Here is a 21,126-nt window from a genome sequence, read left to right on the forward strand (position 1 = left end):
GCAACAGGGAAAAGAAAATGAAACCTTTGGAGCGATAAAGATGTAATGAATGTGGCTAGGCTTGAATGGTGGTGAATTGCAGTAGTAAACGAGGGAAGAGACCTGTCCCTCTTTCCTGAGAGGAGCAAAATGAGGAACAGAACATAAATCATAAAATGGCCAATGAGTGGAGGTTGCTTGGAGTAGAATTTTGTGTTTGTGGATGATGGAACTGAGGTTGGGACTGCTCTTGGGAAACGGCACCTGGGTATGAGTTTCAGCTCCAGTCTTCCAGTCTCCTGCATAAACTGATTGCCAATTGATATGAGATCATTGCTGCTGGTTGCCCATTTCTGAAGCATTTTTTTTTCTAGTTGGACACCTCAACTAGAGTACTTGGTAGTATTCATCACACACACATGTATTTGCACACACACACACGCACATGCACACACACATGCATACACCTTCTTTTTCCTATTATGCATACCTGGAACCAGTGTTTCTCAGTAGCTAAACTACCAGATTCTGGATTTGGATTGCCTGGTCTTAAATCCTGCCTCTGTCATATACTAGCTTTGCGGGTTTGGGCAAGTTACATTCTCCAAGCCTATGTTTTTAATTTGTATTACAGGGATAATAATAATACTTCCTAATATTTGCCATGTTGGACTACCTATAGACTAGACCCAGTAAGTGTTAGCTGTGATGATGACCATGATGATGGTGATGAGGTTGAGGAGGAGGAGAATGATGAGGATGGATGGATGTAAGGGCTGTGATGATGATGACGATGATGATGATGATGAAGAAGAAGAAGAAGAAGAAGATAATGATGGATGGTGATGATGACGGTGGCAGTGGTGGATGATGATGGTGGACAGTGATGACGGTGATGACGATGATGACGATGAAGATGGTGATGATGATGATGATGGAGGAGGTAGGATGGTGGGATAGAGATCCTCTAGTGAAACAGACCCAGCTTTTAAATAGTGTGTAAATGCTATTCTTCTGAATCTTCGGGCTTATCTTTGATGCTTTTACATTTCCTCTTATCTATGGAGACTGAACTAAAATATGTTTAAAAGCTCAACTAATACACAACAGGAGTAGGAGAAAGTACATAAGAGCTTATTAAAGTAGAAAGAAAATTCCCAAGTTGTCTGTCTAGATCTTTGCTGGGTCCTCTGCATCATTATACCTTATTTTTTGGTGCCCCCCTTGGCAGACAGAGGAAAATAAGCTACAGAAATAGATACAGGCTTGACAACAGCATCCAGTTCTCTCTTCCTTCCTGAGGATGAGCTTCCTGTCCATTTATTTTCTCACCAAATATTGGTTAGACCCCTAGTCTGTGTCAGACATGGTGCTAGGCTTTGAAGATTCTAACATGAGTAACACTCATCCTGCTATTGAGACGAGATAGAGAAAAACAAATAAATTAGCTTTGGAGTTCATATACTTGGGTCACAGAAATTCAGTTTCAATTGGACTGGCTTGGAGCACAAGCATTGTTTTTTTGGTTGTTGTTTTTTTTTTTTTTTTTTGTAACTCTCCAAGTGATTCTTTTGTGCAGCCAGGAGTGAAAGCCACTGGTGTGTGCAAAAGAACATTGGATGACATCTTGCAATAACTGAGCTGTTGTCAGCATGGGACCATGTGGATTTTAGGGAAATCATTTAACCTCTCTTCTTGTGTCTTTATGAGAATTGTCATCCATGAGAGTTATAACCACTGGCAACACTTCATCTTTTAGGTAGTTAGAATCCAAGAGATAATGGGTGTAGGTGTCCTTTATAGCCTTGTAAATGGGTAAGTGAAATGGAAGTTGGTTTTAGACTCTATTAAACATCAGACCTTGATATCATGGAGTTGGATCTCTCCCTGGGGACTCAGCAAGCTCTGGAATATTCTAGACCTTCAGTTATGGCACAACTGAAACACAGAGTTGAAAGCAGACACCCAGAAACCCACACCTCTCTGCCTCCCTCGCTCTGTGTTTAAAACAGTTTGTTCTGCTTCTGCAGAGCAGTGAGCATGAGGAGGGAACTGCTTTTGCTTCAGAACCAAAGTGGGTGTCTGAAATCTGTTCCTCACCCCCGGCTGCACACTGCTGAGGAAGCCGGTGCCAGAGGTGGTCAGGCTGATCTGTAGCATCTGAAAAGGGCAGGCTGAGTGATGGCAGGAGGAAATAAATACAAGAGAGTTAGCCTCTGCTGTCCAGGAGGGAATTGGGAAGAATGTTGCAGGGCCTTGAAACAAAGGATGCCAGGACCTCGGAGTGTGGCCAGATTTCCCCATCACCTCCTGCCTTAGAAAATCCCAAAGCTAAAGGTGAGCCTCTTAAGTGCCTTGCTGTGCAATTATGTTTTGTGAATAACTTCTTGCTTTCGGCCCTCCAAGAGGTACACCTTGCCGTTGGTCCACAGTGATTTTGGAAGTTTAAGTTTCACACACCAATGGAAATGAAAGTAGTGTAAGGTAATTGCATGAAGTCCATAAAGGGTGTTAGCGATGGGTTCTCTCTGAAGCCTGATTCATCACTTCCTTTTCTACATGCAGCCTCCTTGGGCTCAGAATGAACGGGGTATTTTGAGGTGACGGGGAGGGAATGTGAAACTGGTGTGTCAATAGATCTGGAGAGACTACGTTTTAAATAGGATGAGGATTCTCTCAGGTTTCTGGCCATGTCTATGTGGTCTAGAGGACATGGACGGAAGTCCCTAAACTGTTGGAGTCAGACATGGACAGATGAGCCTTTTGCTCCTAGTTCATCCTATCCTCACAGCAGCCCTGTGGGATGGTACTCACGATGCCCATTTCATGGGCAAAGAAACTAGGGGCCAGACATGCAGAGCCAGGACTTGAACTTGGGTCCAAGAGACCCCAGAACCCATGTTACTTCAGTTATAAAGTTTGACTGTTGTGCATGAAAGGGGAGGTTAGAGAGTCTAAACTGAACATGGCAGGTCTAAGAGAGCTATTGATGACTGCAGAGGAGAGGCATAGCATGGTGGAAGCAGTGCTTTAGGGACTGCCCTCAGGCCACCATGAACAAGGTGAGATGCTCCAGTCAAGGGCAAATTATCTCTTATAGGGGCACAGGGACCCCTGATGTGACACACCTGGAGTCCTGACCGGGGGGGAAATAACAGTGACATGCATTGTGGAGCACTTGCTATTTGCTGGGTGCCTCACTGGATGCTTTTATACAGAGAGACCATTTAATCCTTACAACTCAGTGAGGAAGTGTCCTCATTGGCAGCAGTGCTGTGAGGGGTGAAAAGCTTGGAATCATGAAGGCAGGCAAACCTGATTGACTACCTGTGTGACCCTGAAAAAGTCATTCTGTCATTGAGCCTACTTCTCCATTTGTAAAATGACCGCATACTAGTACCATACTAGTTTAGGAAGATGGTTGGGCTGGGATTAAATGAGATACTACATAGAAAGTGCAGAGCCACTGGTATTGGTGAAGTGGGGGAGGCCAAACATGCTAGATGTGGGACTTGGTGGTGTTTGGAATGTTCTAACACCCCTGCTCTCTGTACTCTGAGGTAGACATTATTCTATCCATGTGCATGTACCCCTGAGCACAGAGCAGAACTGTAAGCAAATGCAGCCTTACCTGGCTCTCCACATGGAGAAAGGAGGGCATGGCTGCACTGCAAGCTTGTAAAGGAGAAAGACAATTCTGGGGCTAGCTGTTCATTAGCCAAGAGCTGGCTTGTGAAAGACTATGTATAAACCCCTTGCTCTGTGCCGTCCCCACTGCCCTGCCCTGTAATACTTTAGCCCAAGCCAGATCTCTCCTTACCATCCTCTGGTCCCCATTAAACTCTTCTCCCCAGAATGGACAGCAGTGTAACCTCCAGTATCAGACTGCCCAGGGACCAATCAGAATTGTGTCACTTAGGGAGAAATCACTTCACCTTTCCAAGCCTAAGTTTCTGAATCTGCACAATGTGCATGGCAGTGGTAATTAATACCAGTTAACATGCCAGAAGTGCTCACTCTAGCCACCTCTTCACCAATACCAGTTATCCCAAGGCAGTGTGTGTATGCGGGTTGTCTCAGAGATCCTTTTCCTTGAGTGCCGACCGTGCCCTTAGCCTCCGTTCTCCTGAGAACTTTCTTCGTTCTTCATATGCTCAGTGCAAGAAGGTGCTACTCCCATTGCCTTTGGCAGCGACATGTAACTCTGGTGACCAGCTTCCTCAGAGACATCTTTGCTTCATGGAAATTATTACATCTTTTTTACAAACAAAGCAAGTTGTGAACTTTTCAGTCCTATCCCAAGAGGCACCTGACAGTCTTGAGGTTGAGACTTTACTCCTGCGCTTCTTCTGCTGGCAGGTTCTTCATGTCATTGCCTGTTCGGGTATTTAATGAGGCCCTTTGGGAAGCTGTTGAGGCTTATCAGCCCTCTATGTTCTCCTCCTTAGCAACAAAGGACACATTAAATATATTTTGGGAGTTGGAGGGTGGAGTGATTCCTCAGGATAGTAGGATGGTGATGGAAGGTTTTTTTCTCAGACATGACATCCAAGAGTCACACAGAACACAGTCTAGGATACTGAATTCTCCCCTTTCACTTTGCGTTTCAACCAAGGGCGTTTCTCTTGAAGTTCATTCCCATGTTTGTTCACTCGTGCATTCCTTCACCCTCCACTTACTGATGCATCATATGCTGAAGCTCCTGCCAGGTCCTGGGGACAGAGAGATGAGGACAGCAAAACTCTGCCCTTGAGCCGTTCGTAGCCTTGTTGAGGCATGATTGAAAGTGATTAATCAATCCAAGAATATTGGATTTCTCCAAAAGCTACTATAGGGAAAAAGATAATTATCCAAAGTCTTTAAATCTGTTACCCAATTTAATTGATTTAATTAGGTAAAATTCATAGAACTGTAATGTTGGATGGAGCCCAGAAGACATTTATTCCTGTTTCTTCTCTCTGCCTTCAGGCCATGCTGCACTGGAAATATCCCCCACGCCCCATGCATTTTAGAAAAGGGGAGTATCACTGAGAACTATAGCTTTTAGCTCTTTCAGATAAAACTTTTTATTCAGCGAGCATCCACAGGGGAAATTATGCAGACTTGTTGAAAGAGTTGACATGCACAGCTACAAAGTATTGTTCTGAAAGATATGAATGAAATCATCTACACACACACACACACACACACACACACACACACACACACACACTGGAATCCCCATATTTGTACTCTTGAGGGTGTATTAAATGCACATGCCAAACACAGAATGCAAAGTACAAGCATGGCTACAATATAACGGACCCTTTGAGAATTCTTTCAGATCCCAGATTAAAAAAAAAAAAATTAGATCTCAGCATTTGGCAGATCCTCTTTTGCTAGAACACAGGGCCATACCTCTGTTTAGTTGGCATTTTTGCACCATGCCGATTGGTCAGTGCCATGTTTTAAATATCTACTCTGTGCAGATCTTCAGTGGTCCCAAGAAGGCTGTGGTGTTGTGCTGAGAAGGGGACTGGAAGTGGAGTCAGAACCTGGGTTCGGATGCTGACTGGCTATGTGACTGTGTCGAGCCTTATCATTCCCTGCCAACACCACCAGCTTCACAGGGACAACATGGGGATTGGGCAAGTTAAGGGGTGTGAAGATAGCTCAGAGACAGTACAGTGATGTGCATTACCCATTCTTTTTCTAAATGGAAATTTGTCCTCATGGTCAGATCATGACCCAGGGAGATGACTAGGACTGTGAGAGGCCCTATAACCCTACACGAGTTACCATGTCATTTTCTATGGAGGAGTGAGCAGCAGCTCACCTTATGCTGAGAGTAAGGTGTAACATAGCCCCTACATGGTGGGGTTTCTGCCAAGCTCTTTAATATCCTCTCAATCCCCCGACATCACAGGCCATGATGCACGTATCTCCAGTTCTGGGCACAGTCAGGTTGTATTCTCAGGGCTCCTCTGGCTACGCTGTCCACCCTCTTCCCCGCTTCTGTACCTGGATCCGCTTTCAGCATCCCCCTATGCCTCTCAGCTCTCAGTCCATAGATGTTGCTCTTCTTCATATTCCTTCCAGAGCTGCAAAGGCAGAGACCATGTCGGTCTGTCTCATATACCATCATTTCCGCAAGCTCCAACATGCTGTTGCCACATAATAAGGTGTTCAACAAATACTGTTGATTGAACAGACAGAGGTCCACCTAGCATTTCTCATACTCTCTAGCACACAGGAGCCTAGGGTTCAAGTGACAGGAACCTGGCTCAAATTGGCTTAAGTGAACACGGGCACTTGGGGGTTTGCATAACCGACAGGCTGAAGTAAATGGCTCCAGGCATGTCCAACTCCAGGCGCTCCAGGCGAGTCATCAGGAACCTCCATCTACTTCCTGATGTTGTTTGGTTTCTGTTGGCTCTGTTTTCCAGCCATGAGTCTGGGGGCCAGATAGAGTTCATTTTTTTGGAACCATTTGGACCCAAAGGGGTGTTGGTAGAATGAACTAGAGAAAAATGAAGCTGGCAAAATAACAGATGTCCTTCACGGTTCCAGGCTGTGGGTTCCGAGTCTGGGGGCCTTGTTCACCTCTGCATTTCCAGTATCTGTTCCAGAGTCTGGCATATAGTAGGTGCTCAGGAATGTTGGTGAATGAACAGATGTGTGATATCATTTTCCATCATGTCTAGGAAGGGGCTTCTTTAAGTCCTCAAAGGCAGATGGTTGTGTATAAGCTGCCTCCTGCCTCAACTTCTGTTTGCTTTCTGTCTACCTGTTGGCAGGACCCGACGTCTACCTTCTTCCAGTTTGGAGCGTCCATCCAGCAGCAAGCCACAGTCATGCTGAAGATCATGCAGGATTACGACTGGCATGTCTTCTCCCTGGTGACCACCATCTTCCCTGGCTACAGGGACTTCATCAGCTTCATCAAGACCACGGTGGACAACAGCTTTGTGGGCTGGGACATGCAGAACGTGATCACGCTGGACACGTCCTTCGAGGATGCAAAGACGCAAGTCCAGCTGAAGAAGATCCACTCCTCCGTCATCTTGCTCTACTGTTCCAAAGACGAGGCCGTCCTCATCCTGAGCGAGGCCCGCTCCCTCGGCCTCACCGGGTACGATTTCTTCTGGATCGTCCCCAGCTTGGTCTCGGGGAACACAGAGCTCATCCCCAAAGAGTTTCCATCTGGACTCATTTCCGTCTCCTACGACGACTGGGACTACAGCCTGGAGGCGAGAGTGAGGGACGGCCTGGGCATCCTGACCACTGCCGCGTCTTCCATGCTGGAGAAGTTCTCCTACATCCCCGAGGCCAAGGCCAGCTGCTACGGGCAGACGGAGAAGCCAGAGGCCCCACTGCACACGCTGCACCAGTAAGAGGGGGCTCTCGGCTTTTCTCCCGAAGTGGGGTCGGGGTTTTGTTGTTGTTGTTTAAATCCTGAGAGTAACACATACTTGTTGCTAAAAATGTGCACTGAAAATAGACCATGTTCTGGGTGTGCCTGTGGGATTTGTTTGTTCTCTCCCCTCTTCCTCTCTTCTCATCTCCTTCTGTTTTTAAGCAACATCATCCTTGTTTTCTACCACTTGTATTTTTACTCAACAATATACCTTGGAAACCTTTCCTTGAGATCTCTTTCTCTGTTTATCCCTCCTCTATAGCTATGCCTTAGGTACATATGTGTATATACCTATATGGATATATGTAGATAGGTGTGTACATACACATGAAAACATATGCACATGCACATATATGTAGCTATATAGAGAGCTACATAGACATATGAATATCTACATTGTAACCTGTGCCTTGCATTCCTCAACAGGCATATACCTTGATTTATTTATCCAGTCTTCATAATAATAGAAATTTATGTTGTTTCAGATTTTTTCCCATTAGAATCTAAACTGCAATGATAATCATCCTTACCATCTCTTTATGCACATGTGCAAGTATTTTTCTAGGGTTGATTCTAAGTAGAATTTGGGGGTCCTGGAACATGTGCATTTTAAAATTGAAGTATCTACTGCCAAATTGTGCTACAAAGTAACTATGCGATTTATAGCCACAGTAGCAGTTTATGACACCTTACAATTTGGGAAAAGTGCCCACACTGGTGTTCGTAGACTCTGAGTTTGTATCTGAATTTCTTCCCTTCTTCTGTCCTAAGTATTTTTGTAGGTCTTGTAAATCTTGGCAAATCACTTTTAAAGCTGAGCTGTATTCCATCATATGGTTGAATCATAATTTAGTTAACTACCCCCGTCTTGGTGGACCTTTAAGTTAAATTTTATGTGTCTGAGGAGTGTCATTGGTCTTCGTGGGCCATCATTATGGCTCAGTTGTTGGGACTGAGAATGATCACGCCTACACCCATCTTGCATGTTTCACCCGACGTTCGCTGATTTAATCCACGCTCATTCCTTAGTAATGAGCAGTCTAGCACTGTGATTAAGGCACCGAGCTGTGGAGTTAGATGTGTCAGGGTTCACATCCTGTCTCATTCACTTAGCATGGGGCTTGAACAGTCATTTCACCTTCCGGGGGCTCTGTGGTTCATTGCAAAGTGGGGTTAATAACACTACTTCCTGGGTGGAGGTTCTTAGACTTCAACACGCATCAGAGTCCCTGGGAGGGCTTGTTACCACACGATTGCTGGGCCCACACTCAGAGTTTCTAATTCAGTAGAATTCGCTTCTAAGAACTTGCAATTCTAAGAAAGTTCTTGGGTGATGCTGCTGTTGCTGGTCTGGGGAACATGCAGTGAGAGCAAACGTTCCAGGGGTTGTCATGAGTGTTAAATGAGACAGTGCATGCAAAGCGCTGCTTAGCAAGGGTGCCTAGCACCTGGCCGTCATTTAATGACTGTCAAAGTGAACAGTGATGATGTCCTGGTCAGCAGAAATGATACCAGGTTAGTTTATTATCAGCAGAATAACACATCACTCTGAGAGGACTTTGAATCTGCTACAATTCAAGGATAATCTCTGAAGCTAGGGTGTGTGTGTGTGTGTGTGTGTGTGTGTGTGTGTGTGTGTGAATGTGATGGGGACAATTTAAAGATTTTACCTGAAATTGAATTTACTTGAAAAGTGAACTCTTGAGTTATGAAATCATGCCCCTCTGAAATTTTCCCTTGTCCTCTCCTCTTCCCCTCTTGAAAGACCTTGTTTCTACATTGCTACTTTCAGCATTTTAACTCGTTGCCCAGATATCAGGAAGGAACTCAGATTAATTGGTCTGATCTAATGGGAGCGTCTTACAGAGGTAGGATGGCTGCCAGCTCAAAGACAGGGGCTGTGCTGATAAATTCTTACTTCCCATAATATGCGCCCTGCAGGTGGGATATTTGTGCAATTTTGATGGAAACATAACTCAATTGTGGGGCAATTGAAATATAATATATATAGGAAAATGAATTTGAGAAGGATAATTGGCAAAACATTCAGATCTCTTTCCAGTGGCCACCCTGAATTCCATTCCTTAAAAAAAAAATCCTACTGCTGTGAAATGCTGTTGTGCTATTTCCAGGAGTTACGCTTTAAATGCTGCAATCTTGTAGGTGGTATTTCAGCCCTGGAGAGTAATGCGATGTGTGGTAAGCCGTCATCCACTGCCTGGTGTTTAATGAAACATCTCTCCATCCATGGAGGGCTGGTGGGGCTGGGTCATGGCATAAGCAGTGGGTCCTTGCCATGCTTCCCCACTACCACAGCGTTCCTTAAACCCACCCAGGAAAGAGTGGGACCTTGCCAGGAAAGGCAAGGACTAGGAGCTGGAGAGCGCCCAAAGAAGACAGTTTTTAAGAAAAGGATTAAGGGCACTATCTGTCCTCCAGCCATCACTCCTTCCATCCAGCTAGCCTCTGGAATTATACAGGAATTACCATATAACTTCTCAAAGAATGTGCCTTCTGATGAAAATGGGGGAAATTTGGCTAAAGATAGGCTCAGGTAACAGGGACACTTTTTTATATATACGGATTTTTTTTAAAAAAAGAATAGTACTGGAAAGTACACTCTGATGAAAACACTCACCCCCATTCTCACTACAGAGAACAGAGTGAACATGTCGTATTTGCTTCAAAAAAATTTTTTTTTTGTCTTTTTAGTGCTGCACCCACGGCATATGGAAGTTCCCAGGCTTGGGGTTGAATTGGAGCTGCAACTGCCGGCCACAGCCACAGTCACAGCAACGTGGGAATCTGAGCTGTGTCTGTGACCTACACAGCTCACTGCAATGCCAGATCCTTAACCCACTCAGTGAGGCCAGGAATCGAACCTGGGTCCTCGTGGATACTCATTGGGCTTATTACCACTGAGCCACGACAGAAACTCCTGTTTCAAAATTTTTAAAGAAAAAAAAAATTGCTGATAATGTAGAAGTCCTTATTATACCTCTTCCCATCCCCACTCTTCTCCCTTTTTCTCCACGGTAGAGCAAAAGGCTTCAGTGAATTTGGTATATACATACATCTGCATGCATGCTTTGTGCTTTTGGTATAGATAAATGTGCAACCTTAGACCCAATAGGTTGTTTTTCTTAATAAACATAAATGGCATCTGATGTGTTAGAATTTCCTTACTTCACCTTTAAGATTCAAGTATGGTTTATGAAGACACACGTAATTCTAGGGTGTTCATCTTAGTTGCTGTTTTGTATTCCATTGTGTAAGCATTTCATCTTTCAGTTAATCATCCCCCTTGGATGGACATTTAGGTTGTTGACAGTAAGGGATCTTGGGTCTGGGTAGCTGAAGGCAGAGGACAGATGTGTCTGCAGTCTGATTTGGAACCATTGGCTTGCTCAGTTACAATCCCTGGCTCCAGAGTTAGGAGTTCTCACTTCAAGCTTTACAAAGGTACATTTTCAGCTGGATTAAAAAGTCTTATTTTGCCAAGCATTCAAGTAAACAAATAGCTCTCATCACTCCCACTATGTAGCAGGGAGGATGCAAATGACTTTCAAAGAAGTTCAGATGAAGTCACACCCATCAATTTCCTGATGAGTTACTGAGGGATCCTGGGTCTCGCTTTGGTTGAGTTCAGCATCCTGGGGCCAACAAGGCATGTCCCTTGGTGGTCCTCACGGATGTTGCTTGTAATCTTACACACAGAGTTTGTGTAATAAGGATATTGTCACAGTGGTTTCCTGCTCACAATGCTGGACCAGTAGACAGGACAGCTTGCCAGGTTAATGATGCTACCAAGGACCTGTGCCTGTTCTTGTTTCAGACAAAAAAAAAAAAAAGTGGGGAAAAGGAAAAATGTTCTTGATGTTTCATATTCCTGGTTTTACAGAAGGCACTTTGAAAAGAGCAGTCAGCGTTTTTCAAAGTTCAAAAATAGCTCAGCCGTGTTATGTAACCTGTTCCTTGCTACTGCAAAGTTATTAAACATCTGTTCCTTTGCCAAGCACAGAGCACATCGCTGGCAACTCCTGGAGCTGTGAAGGTAAACTGTTACCTGTTTTGTTGGTACATTAGCCAGGCTGCTCCGTCCAGTTCTGTCCCAAGAATCTGTCTGGTTCACTAGTGGTTGGAGCCCCTCCGGGAGGCAGCACAGCATCACAGTTAAGAGTGTAGGCACTGGAGCCAGGCTGCCTGGTCTGAATCCCTGATCTGAACTCTCTGAGGTCTAAGACATTAGGCAAATTGCTTGATTCTTCCAAGTCTGTTCTCTCAGAAGTAATATGGGGATTAGACAAGCTTTGTCTTGGCGTAGAGCTTGGCACATGGAAAGCAGTCTATAAATGGTCATTCTGAATAACATGTGTGTGCACATTGCTGTGTTTCATCTTCCACTTTGGAGGGGACCCATTTTGCATTTATCGAAGAGAAGGTCAGAGAAGGGAGAAGGTGGATGTTTTTTGCACCTAAATATTCTTGCCAAAGGATTACCTTGGAAGGAACATGGGCAGTGAGAAGGAAAGCTCAGGAGCTGGGGAGTCGCCAACTCGGCTTTGAATTAGCCACATATTTATTTACCAAGGGTAAGTTATTAACCACTCTGAACTCAGGCTGTTTTCCTAAATTGCCCCTGTTGGGGTTGGGGACAGACAGAGACAGAGAGTCATATCTTTGTGTTGTAGTAGAATTAAATGAAAGTATATATGTAAAATGTTTATCATTGTGCCTGGCACATAGTAAGCATTTCACAAATAACTCTGAAGTCATTCTTATCTTCTCAGGATGATAATGCTCATCATCACCACCTTTCCTATCTTAACTTACACTTGTTATTCTGCATGCTCCACACAGGTAGGGAAGTGAGAAATGGAAGTATATTTCCGTCTGGCTTTTTACCAGTTGAGTTATTACTCTGTGTCATATGGCTCCCATTTCAGTTAGGGGAGGAGGATGTGGCCAAGGTACTGCCTTGAGAGTCAAGTAGAAGCTCAAGCAGATCTATAGCCCAGACCAGTGGGAAAGAAGGGCATCTTCTCTTGGGAGAGCTGTGAATTAGTATTGAAGAGAGGTTCTTTGGCTTTAATTGATGATACCTGGCTTGTCCACTTAGGTGTTTTACATTAACTTCTTGATTTATGAAGTCCGGCTGCTGCTTTAAGAAGTGACATTGTAAATCATTACCCTGACAGGAAGGGAAATGGAAGGAAGCTGTACAAGTGAGAGTGAGTTTAATTCATATCCAAGCTACATTGATACTTTTTTTAATCTTCCTGTCCAAAAGAACCACAGGAAAATTTCCTGGTTTAATGGCCCATTACGAGACTGAGCTAAACCTGGTTGGCATATTTTTATTTGATGATCGGAATTATCACTGTTTGTTTCTTTTTTTAATGCCAATAAAGTAGCCTGCTCAGTTAATTCTCTGAGCTTGACTGGAGTTATAACTTCCCTGGGCAAATGTGATAACTCTTCACAAATATTTATCTGTGGGATAACCATATGCTTGACAAACATGTCTGGCAATGACACCAGGCACCCAGGAGACCAAGCCATCCTCTGGGCCTGTGCTATAAATCTGACCGGGACGCTGGACATAGGAATAGGGAAAAAGGCTGAATCTCGAAGAAATACATGGAGAATCCAGTGGCATGTGCCAAATTGAGAGCCCAAAGCATATTCCACAGAGCTATGTGACTTTGTGGAGGGTGGTTTGGAATGGTTCTTTGTTCAGACCTTTCCATTATCTGGGTTATTGTGGGCAAGTTACTTAACTTCTGTGAGCCTCCATTTCCTTGATTATATTCAGAGGTAATTCCAACCATAAAGGATTATGGTGACACTCAAATGTATGTAATATACTTAGCCAGGCATCTAGGATGCAGTTGGCATCCTGCAAATGTTAATTATCCTTTCTCCCTGGCCCAGATGCACAGCTTGGTCTGACCTGTCTTGTATCCTGATGAACCCATGAGAGGTGAGCTATGCTCCCTGGGTGGTCAGCCTGAGAGTTAAGTCAACAGCCTCTCTAGCATCATCTCCATTTGTGGCGTCTCTCCTGGAACGCAGCCCTCTCTTTTTTTGGCTGGATGTCAGGAGTACCGTATGCCAACCCTGCAATGCAAGTCAATCATTTCCAATTGGCGTCCAATGAATAGCTCGACAAATGGTGGAAACCTAATGCTGGCAACTTGAAAGGATCAGAAATTGTCCGTGCTTTTACCTTGAGGGAAAGGTGGTTTGGGTAGCTTTGGGATCACACGTAAAGCATAATTTTTTTTTTTTTCAAATTTACCTTAGGCCAGATGCAAATCTTTGGATTTTGGAACCAGCATGCCAACAAAAATATGTATTGATCTTTTCCCTCCACGTTTGAAGACTAGGGATGTTTTCATTTTGAAACTTGTTAATTTGGTGACATATACTAATGATTTGCTGCAGCGCTCTTCTAAAGCATTTCAAAGAGCACCATCTTCATTACTCTAGTGCCTGCTGAGAGCAAGTATGCTGGGGCCACGGGGCCTTAATATATAAGCACAGGGGCCAGTTAGGAGACCATGACATAAATCTGTGTGAGGGTGTGGATTCAGAGAGAAGTGGGTGGCCTTATGTGTGTTTTGGAGGTAAAATGAACAAAACATGATGGGTGAATAGGAAGTGATAGAAGAGCTATGGTAATACTTTTTCACTTGTGACAGCTGAATGGATGGTGGTACCTTGTACAAAACTGGAGAAGAAACAAATTGGGGGCGAGTGAGACAGGAAGAGCATCTGGTTTCAAACATGTTCAAATGAACACTTTTGAGACTTCCAAGTGGAAATCTCAAGGAGGCAGCTGGAGAGAAGAGTCTCAGTTCAGACTGAAGGGACCACACACAGGTTTTGACCTTATTGATGTCAGTTAAAGGGCCAGGATTGAGTGAGATCACCTAGGGGAAAAGGAAGACTCAGAAGAGGGACCAGGTTCCAAACGTTGGCATTAAATGGTTAATGATCCCTGAGGGGAAGGTGAATCCTGGAGAGAAAGATTTGGGCCGTGAATTTCGGCTGCCTTTTTCCCCTTGGAGACTCTCTTTCCAGGCTTGATTGCGTTGCAGAGCCTGGTGGGTGTCTGTACAGTGTCTTCTATATGCTAGACATTGTGATGGGGAAGATGGACCTTCCAAAGAGCTAAAACCTATGGCTGTTGCTAACCTCTCTGGGTTTAGTGCAACCTAGGAGAGTTCAATAATCATACCAGCCGTTTTAATCAATATGTAGAATATACCATACATCAACTGCCAGGCAAATCATCAGAGCCATGAATGCTTTGAGGTAAAGGAAACCAATACCATATTTGGCTGGAGCCATGACATAGAGGATGAGCCAAGCTTTGGATCTGGAGAGATGAGGGGGTCATACTCAGAGGGGAAAAAAAACAAAAACAAAAAAAACCCTCTGCTTTTGTTTCATTCTTGACATGATCTGGGAAACATCTGAGGCTGCACAAAACAAGTTAAAAATCCTTTCTGCCACAAGGGAAGAGCATATGGCACAGTGTGAAGGGCCAGTTCATTTATAAGCTGTCCTTTGCTTGCTTTCCTGGAAGGGTGTCTGTCTATGCACCTCCTCCTCGTATGTAGGACAGAAGCCCTCCTTGTCATTCTTTCCAGGTGGGAGCTAGACAGCCAGAACGGGCTTCTCCACCTGTTCTCTGCCTTTGTCCTCTTGCTTCCCTGCTTCTCCCTTCTTGCCTCCATGTGGATGCTGCCCGGCTGCAGGTGTGACTGAGCCCTGAGCCTCAAAGCCTGGCGTGGATCCCAGAGATGCAGGAGCCACTGTCAGCTTGGTGATGCTTGTTGGGTTCTGTGTGGGCAGGGGAGGCCAGCCTCATTTTTAAACAGGCCCCAAAGTTTGGTGAATGAACTGACTGATCTGCTGATGTCTGTTGTACTCTTGTCCAAATCCCCATAGCCATTTCCTAAGAGTTTGCTTCGTTTGATTAAATCCTATCCAAACACAAGGAATAAACACATATCGCTCAGTTTCCTACCTGATGGAGGGCAGCTCTCCTGAGACATGCGCTCTTTTCCTTTTTATTTCTATCCTTATTAATAAGAGGAAGTTTTAACAATTTAATTAATATATCATTATGTGTCTGTGCAGGAGAGAAAAGGGAAAGTCCAAGTTTCATGAGTTACATTATAGCAGCACATATATGTATAAGATTTACAGTGTTGTGTTGGTTTCTAGTATACAGCAAAATGATTCAGTTATACATATATATTATTTTTTAGATTTTTTTACATTATAGGTTATTATAAGATACTGAATGTAGTTCTCCGTGCTGTACAGTAGGAGTTTACTGTTTAATTTGCAGCAACATGGACACACCTAGAGATTATCATACTAAGTGAAGTAAGTCAGACAGCAAAAGACAAATATATGATATCACTTATACGTGAAATCTTAAAAAAATGATACAAATGAAATTTGCAAAACAGAAACAGACTCACAGACATAGAAAACAAACTTAGAGTTACCAAAGGGACAGGGGGTAAATATAAACATTCAGAAATCAGTCACATTTCTGTATACTAACAATGAAACTTTAGAAAAGGAATACAAAAACACAATACTGTTTAAAATTGCACATTAATCAAAGAAATTAAAGAAGATATAACTGGAAGCATATAAATTTTAAAATTGAATGTAATGAAAATGTTAACATACTCTAGTTATACAGCTTACCATGTATTGTCTCCTATGTGCCAGTCACTTTCCATAGCTTATCTTTAATCCCTATGTGTCAGTTAGGATGTTTTTGCTGCAGGTAATAATCAACTAAATTCTGTTATGTGATTGAGTTATTTGATTGGAATTCCAGAGACAGAGGGGACTTCAGGTGCAGTATGATCAAAGTTCTGGCTCCTTCTCCTATGACCTCTTGACTCTGCTGTTTGAGGAGAGTCCTTATTCTCAAACTGCTTCCTTCACAACCTTAAGTTTGCTGTCAGCAACACCTTGTTGGGGGCCAGGAATAGCCATTTTGAAAATGCCGTGTACTGACTGGCTTAATTCTGAACTGCTGACCCAATCCCTGAGAAAGCAAATAGATTTACATTAAACCAAACCAGACCTACTCTTAGAACTAAGAACTTCCATTCCCCCATGGGTTTTTAAAAAAATTTTATGGCTGCACCACAGTATATAGACATTCCCAGGCCAGGGATTCTATCCAAGCTGCAGCTGTAACCTATGCCACAGCTGTGGCAACACCAGATCCTTAACCCACTGAGCCAGGCCAGGGATCGAACCTGCACCTCCACACCAATTCAAGCTGCTACAGTCAGATTCTTAACCCACTGCACCACAGTGGTCTCCCCCCACTGGCCCTGCATTGATTCTGATAGGAAATGTGAAATCTTTTTTTTTTTTTTTGCTCATAAAATGTTTTTAACTGTTTTCATAAGTTTGAGTAATTCCCAACATTTCACAAAAATTATATTTTTGGCTAATCTCAAAAAATTTGAAGAGCTGATGATGATAATCCCACATTCCTATCTGTAAGTCTTAAAAGTTGGGACTCTAGGTGTTGGGTCCAAACCCTTCACTCTTCAGGGAGAAGCTGGTAGCTTTGAGTTCCCTCCTGATTATGTCGCCATGCTGGGGTAGGGTTTATCGTGAGAATGTGTCTCAGTCTTTCCTTCCCATTTTGAGGTGGGTGTTTCCTTATTCACTTGATGTGTAGGAGTCCCTCAGTTAGTTTCTGGATTTCTTTTAGAAAGAATTGCTTTGTAGTTGTAGTTTCAGTGTATCCATGGGAGGAAGTGAGTTCTGGAGCCTCCTGTGCTGCCAACTTATGCCAGAACCTTCCTCCTACCTGGAGATGGTCAACTGGACATGGAAAGTGACCTTTGTATCAAGAAGAGCCTGCCCAGTTCACCTTAGTGTCCACTGGAACTACATATTCCTCTTACTTCTATGGTCTCTTTATTTTATTTTGTTATAATGTGTTTGTTATTTATTTTATTTTATCATAATCATCACTATTTATAAGGATTACCAAAACAAGAACTTGATGAGTCTTAAGACTGGTAAATAGTAGAATGAGTGATGACAGGAAGTTTTGCTCTCCCACTTACAGGGATCACCTCTGGAACTAAATGGTCATTTTATATGGCCCTTGGTCATAAACCTACTTTTTTTTTCAACTTACAGGTGAGAATTTAAGTTGTTTCTTCCTAGAGTGGCTTTCCCAAAGGCAGGAAATTACTGAATTACCCAAGAAGAATTCCCACTCATCAGATTGGGTTTTGTAGATATTCCTCTAAAACTGGAAGAAAACATTTGTTCCTGGAGGGGCTGGTGTAGGTGTCCAGCTTTTCTCCAGTATCCTGAAATGTGTCAAATAAACAGCAAATGAAGGAGTTTGGTGGAACCCATGCTCCTTGTTGAGGGTCATTGCTAAAAATATCAGTTTATCATCTCAACCTCGTAAAGTCTATGGTTCTAATCTGATTTTTCTTTTTTATGGCTCAGATTCATAAAATATATTATTAGCTATAACAAATTATTTTCAATTGCTGTTACAACATTAAAATTGTAAATTATTTCTCTGTGCTTTATTACAAATGAGGAAAGTGAAGCCTGAGACACAGGGTTCATTTTTCACTAACAAGAAACTGGTTAATGGCAAAGACATACTGAGTATAAGTTTTCTTCCTCTCAGACCCTGATGTCTTGCTCCACTGAATCAGTCCTCTTTCCTTCTATGTCTTTTGGGACTAATGATAATAATGTGGTGATGATGATGGTGGTGATGATGATGGTGGTGGTGGTGGTGGTGATGATGATGGTGGTGATGGTGATGGTGGTGTGATGGTGGTAGTGGTGGTTATGGTAAAGATGATGATAGTGGTGATGGTGATGATAACGGTGGTGATGACAGTGGTGGTGGTGGTGATGATGGTGGTGATGGTGATGGTGGTGGTGGTGGTGATGATGGTGGTGGTGATGGTGATGGTGGTGGTGGTGATGGTGGTGGTGGTGGTGATGGTAAAGATGATGATAGTGGTGATGGTGATGATAATGGTGGTGATGACAGTGGTGATGGTGGTGATGATGGTGGTGGTGGTGGTGATGATGGTGGTGATGGTGATGGTGGTGGTGGTGGTGGTGATGGTGGTGGTGATGATGATGGTGGTGGTGGTGATGGTGGTGGTGGTGATGATGATGGTGGTGGTGATGGTGGTGGTGGTGGTGATGGTAAAGATGATGATAGTGGTGATGGTGATGATAATGGTGGTGATGACAGTGGTGATGGTGGTGACATATGTTGGTGGTTGATGGTGACAATATGATGATAGTGATTATGACTATAATAATGATGATGGTGATGGTGACGATGGTGATCTGATGGTGATGATGGTAATGATGATGAGATGATGATTGTCACAATGAACTCCAGGGAACTTGTCCATTTTCTCTTGGTACACCAGTACCTGGCATAGTGTAGACACATGTGTTGAATGAGTGAGTCATATAATTGCTAACACAGCATTTGCTCTGAGCTAGATGTTATGTTAAGAATTTTTACATGCATTGTCTTATTCTCATAACAATTCCATGAAATAAGTGGATATTATTATTTTGCATGAGAAATAAACCTCAGAAAATAGAATGGCTTTCCCAGAGTCTCTTAGTGGTAGAATCTACATCATGATTCGCTGATTTTAGCATGACACTCAGGGGAGAAGGATGCCCTAGGTATGTTTGCATGAGGCCCTAGAGGTCTTCCAGTGCTCTAAAGCACCTACAAATATCCTCCTGTTATTGGTGGGAGTCATTTTGCTTGTCTTTCAAGTTAATTTATCACAAAAATGTGATGCATGGGATTTCATTTTATAAGCCCCCAAACCTTCCTGAAAACATTAATAATAATATCCTCACCATCAACATGAGTTATTATTATTGTCATTATCATAGAGATTGATGTCTGGCATTGCCAAGAATAAAGCAAGTGGAGAACAAAGGGGAGAAGCTGGTCCTTCCTGGGAGAATTTTTATGAGAATGGTCAAAAACTCAATTGCAGAGTCATCAGCTCAGTTTAAATTAGGTCTAGAATGAGTCCCTTCAGATTTTGTGCCTCCCCAAGGAATGCCAATAATTATTAATTGGATGCAAAAAAAATTGAGCAAAAACGTTAGCAAGGGAATCTCAACAAATCTGACTAGGCAGAAGGAAGTAAAAGGTAGAAAGGAAGAGGGAAGCCAATATTTAATTTTGACACTGGGTGCATGCCAGGTCATAATGGGGTTGTCGACCTTGATTTTTAAAGTGTTCTATTCACATATATGCAGGGAGGCTAAACTATTGGCAAACATCTTCCACTCAGTGTAGGAGATGGGGGCAGAAGCCAACATCATGCCTCTAAACCGTCTACAGATCTTGAGTTTAATAAATCTTCTGCTTTCAAAACAGAACATTTCTTAAATAGACTCTGAGCTGTGAACACAGGACTGGGAGAAAGTGTTTGTCTTCAGCCAACTAGGTGAAAACAAAACAAAACAAACAGAATAAAAACAATCCCTGGCATCTGGGACCCATGTTCATCCACTGATTGCCTTGATCTCATTCTTTCATTTGTTCATTCATTCATTCACGCATACATGGGCATTTGTTTTCATTCACCTATCCTCTCATGTACTCAACCCTTAATACGTGTCTCATACCCAGAGTATATGTCTCATACCTACTATGAGAATGAGACACATACAGTGATAAACAAAACAGACAGACTCCTTGCCTAAATCAACTAGCGATGTCTAGTTGGTATTGACATGAGATGGGAAAAATAATAGGACAGGGTAAGGGGAATAGAGGTAGATGGAGTTCTGTAAGATCTTAAAGGCCATACTGAAGGTTTCAGGGTTTGTTTCAAATGTTAAGGGAAGCCATTGGCAAGTTTTAGCAGGGGAGTGAGAATACTGCAGTGACTCCTCAGCTTTCATGGGTTATATCTGGAGCCTCGTTTACTTTTTCTTTGCCCTGTGCCATTTCTTTTCCTATTAGAAATACCCTTTGCTTAGTGTGAAACATCCGGTGCTTTCCCAGATTCCATTCCTCTCCTTCCTCATTATACAGGTGGTGATGGATGGGCCCTATTTGGCTACAGCCAACAACCAATAAAATCCCATTTCTCTCACTGTAGCAGTTGGTTCAGGAGTGGACATGTGACCTAAGTTGATCTAACAGAAAGAACTTCAGGACTATTTGCTATATGATAAGTGTGCAGATGTGAGGCCTGGAATTTCTGCTGCTGTTTTTCTTCCATGGAAGAAATCAGGTTGAGGATAATGGTGCCCCACACATGGGACAGAACTAGAGAAGTATGGTATGGAGAATAAGCCAGAGCCATGATCAAACCATACCTGAAGTCTCCTTTATCACTGATCTTTTCAGATGCTAACCACCAGATTTCCTTAATGGTTTAAGTTGGTTCAAGTTGATTTCTACTAATTTTAACCAAAATAATTTTGATGAATATGTTAAATTTGGTGGCTAATTTAATTCGGTGGTCACAGATTTGGTGGCTAATCTGTAGTATTATGCTAAATAGTTGATGTATTATACCCTTTAAATAAATGGGTCTCCTTTAATAAACCTGAATTTGATCAACAAGGGGATATTATAGATGACAATTTTAGAAAGGTTGTTTTACTCAGACAACTATGACTTTTTACTTTTAGGCAGAAAACTCCTT

General features: G+C 43.0%; 1 protein-coding gene across 1 annotated transcript in view; it reads left to right on the forward strand.

Moving 5' to 3' along the window:
- The window catches only part of GRIN2A (glutamate ionotropic receptor NMDA type subunit 2A), a 388,139-nt gene that overhangs the window by 219,780 nt on the left and 147,233 nt on the right, over positions 1 to 21,126 (forward strand). Inside the window, exon 3 of the mRNA XM_047780525.1 lies at positions 6,756 to 7,325. Within this exon, the coding sequence (XP_047636481.1) occupies positions 6,756 to 7,325 (570 nt within the window). The remainder of the gene's footprint in view (positions 1 to 6,755; positions 7,326 to 21,126) is intronic.

This window comes from Phacochoerus africanus, chromosome 5 (assembly GCF_016906955.1).
Source record: "Phacochoerus africanus isolate WHEZ1 chromosome 5, ROS_Pafr_v1, whole genome shotgun sequence".
Taxonomy (NCBI): domain Eukaryota; kingdom Metazoa; phylum Chordata; class Mammalia; order Artiodactyla; family Suidae; genus Phacochoerus; species Phacochoerus africanus.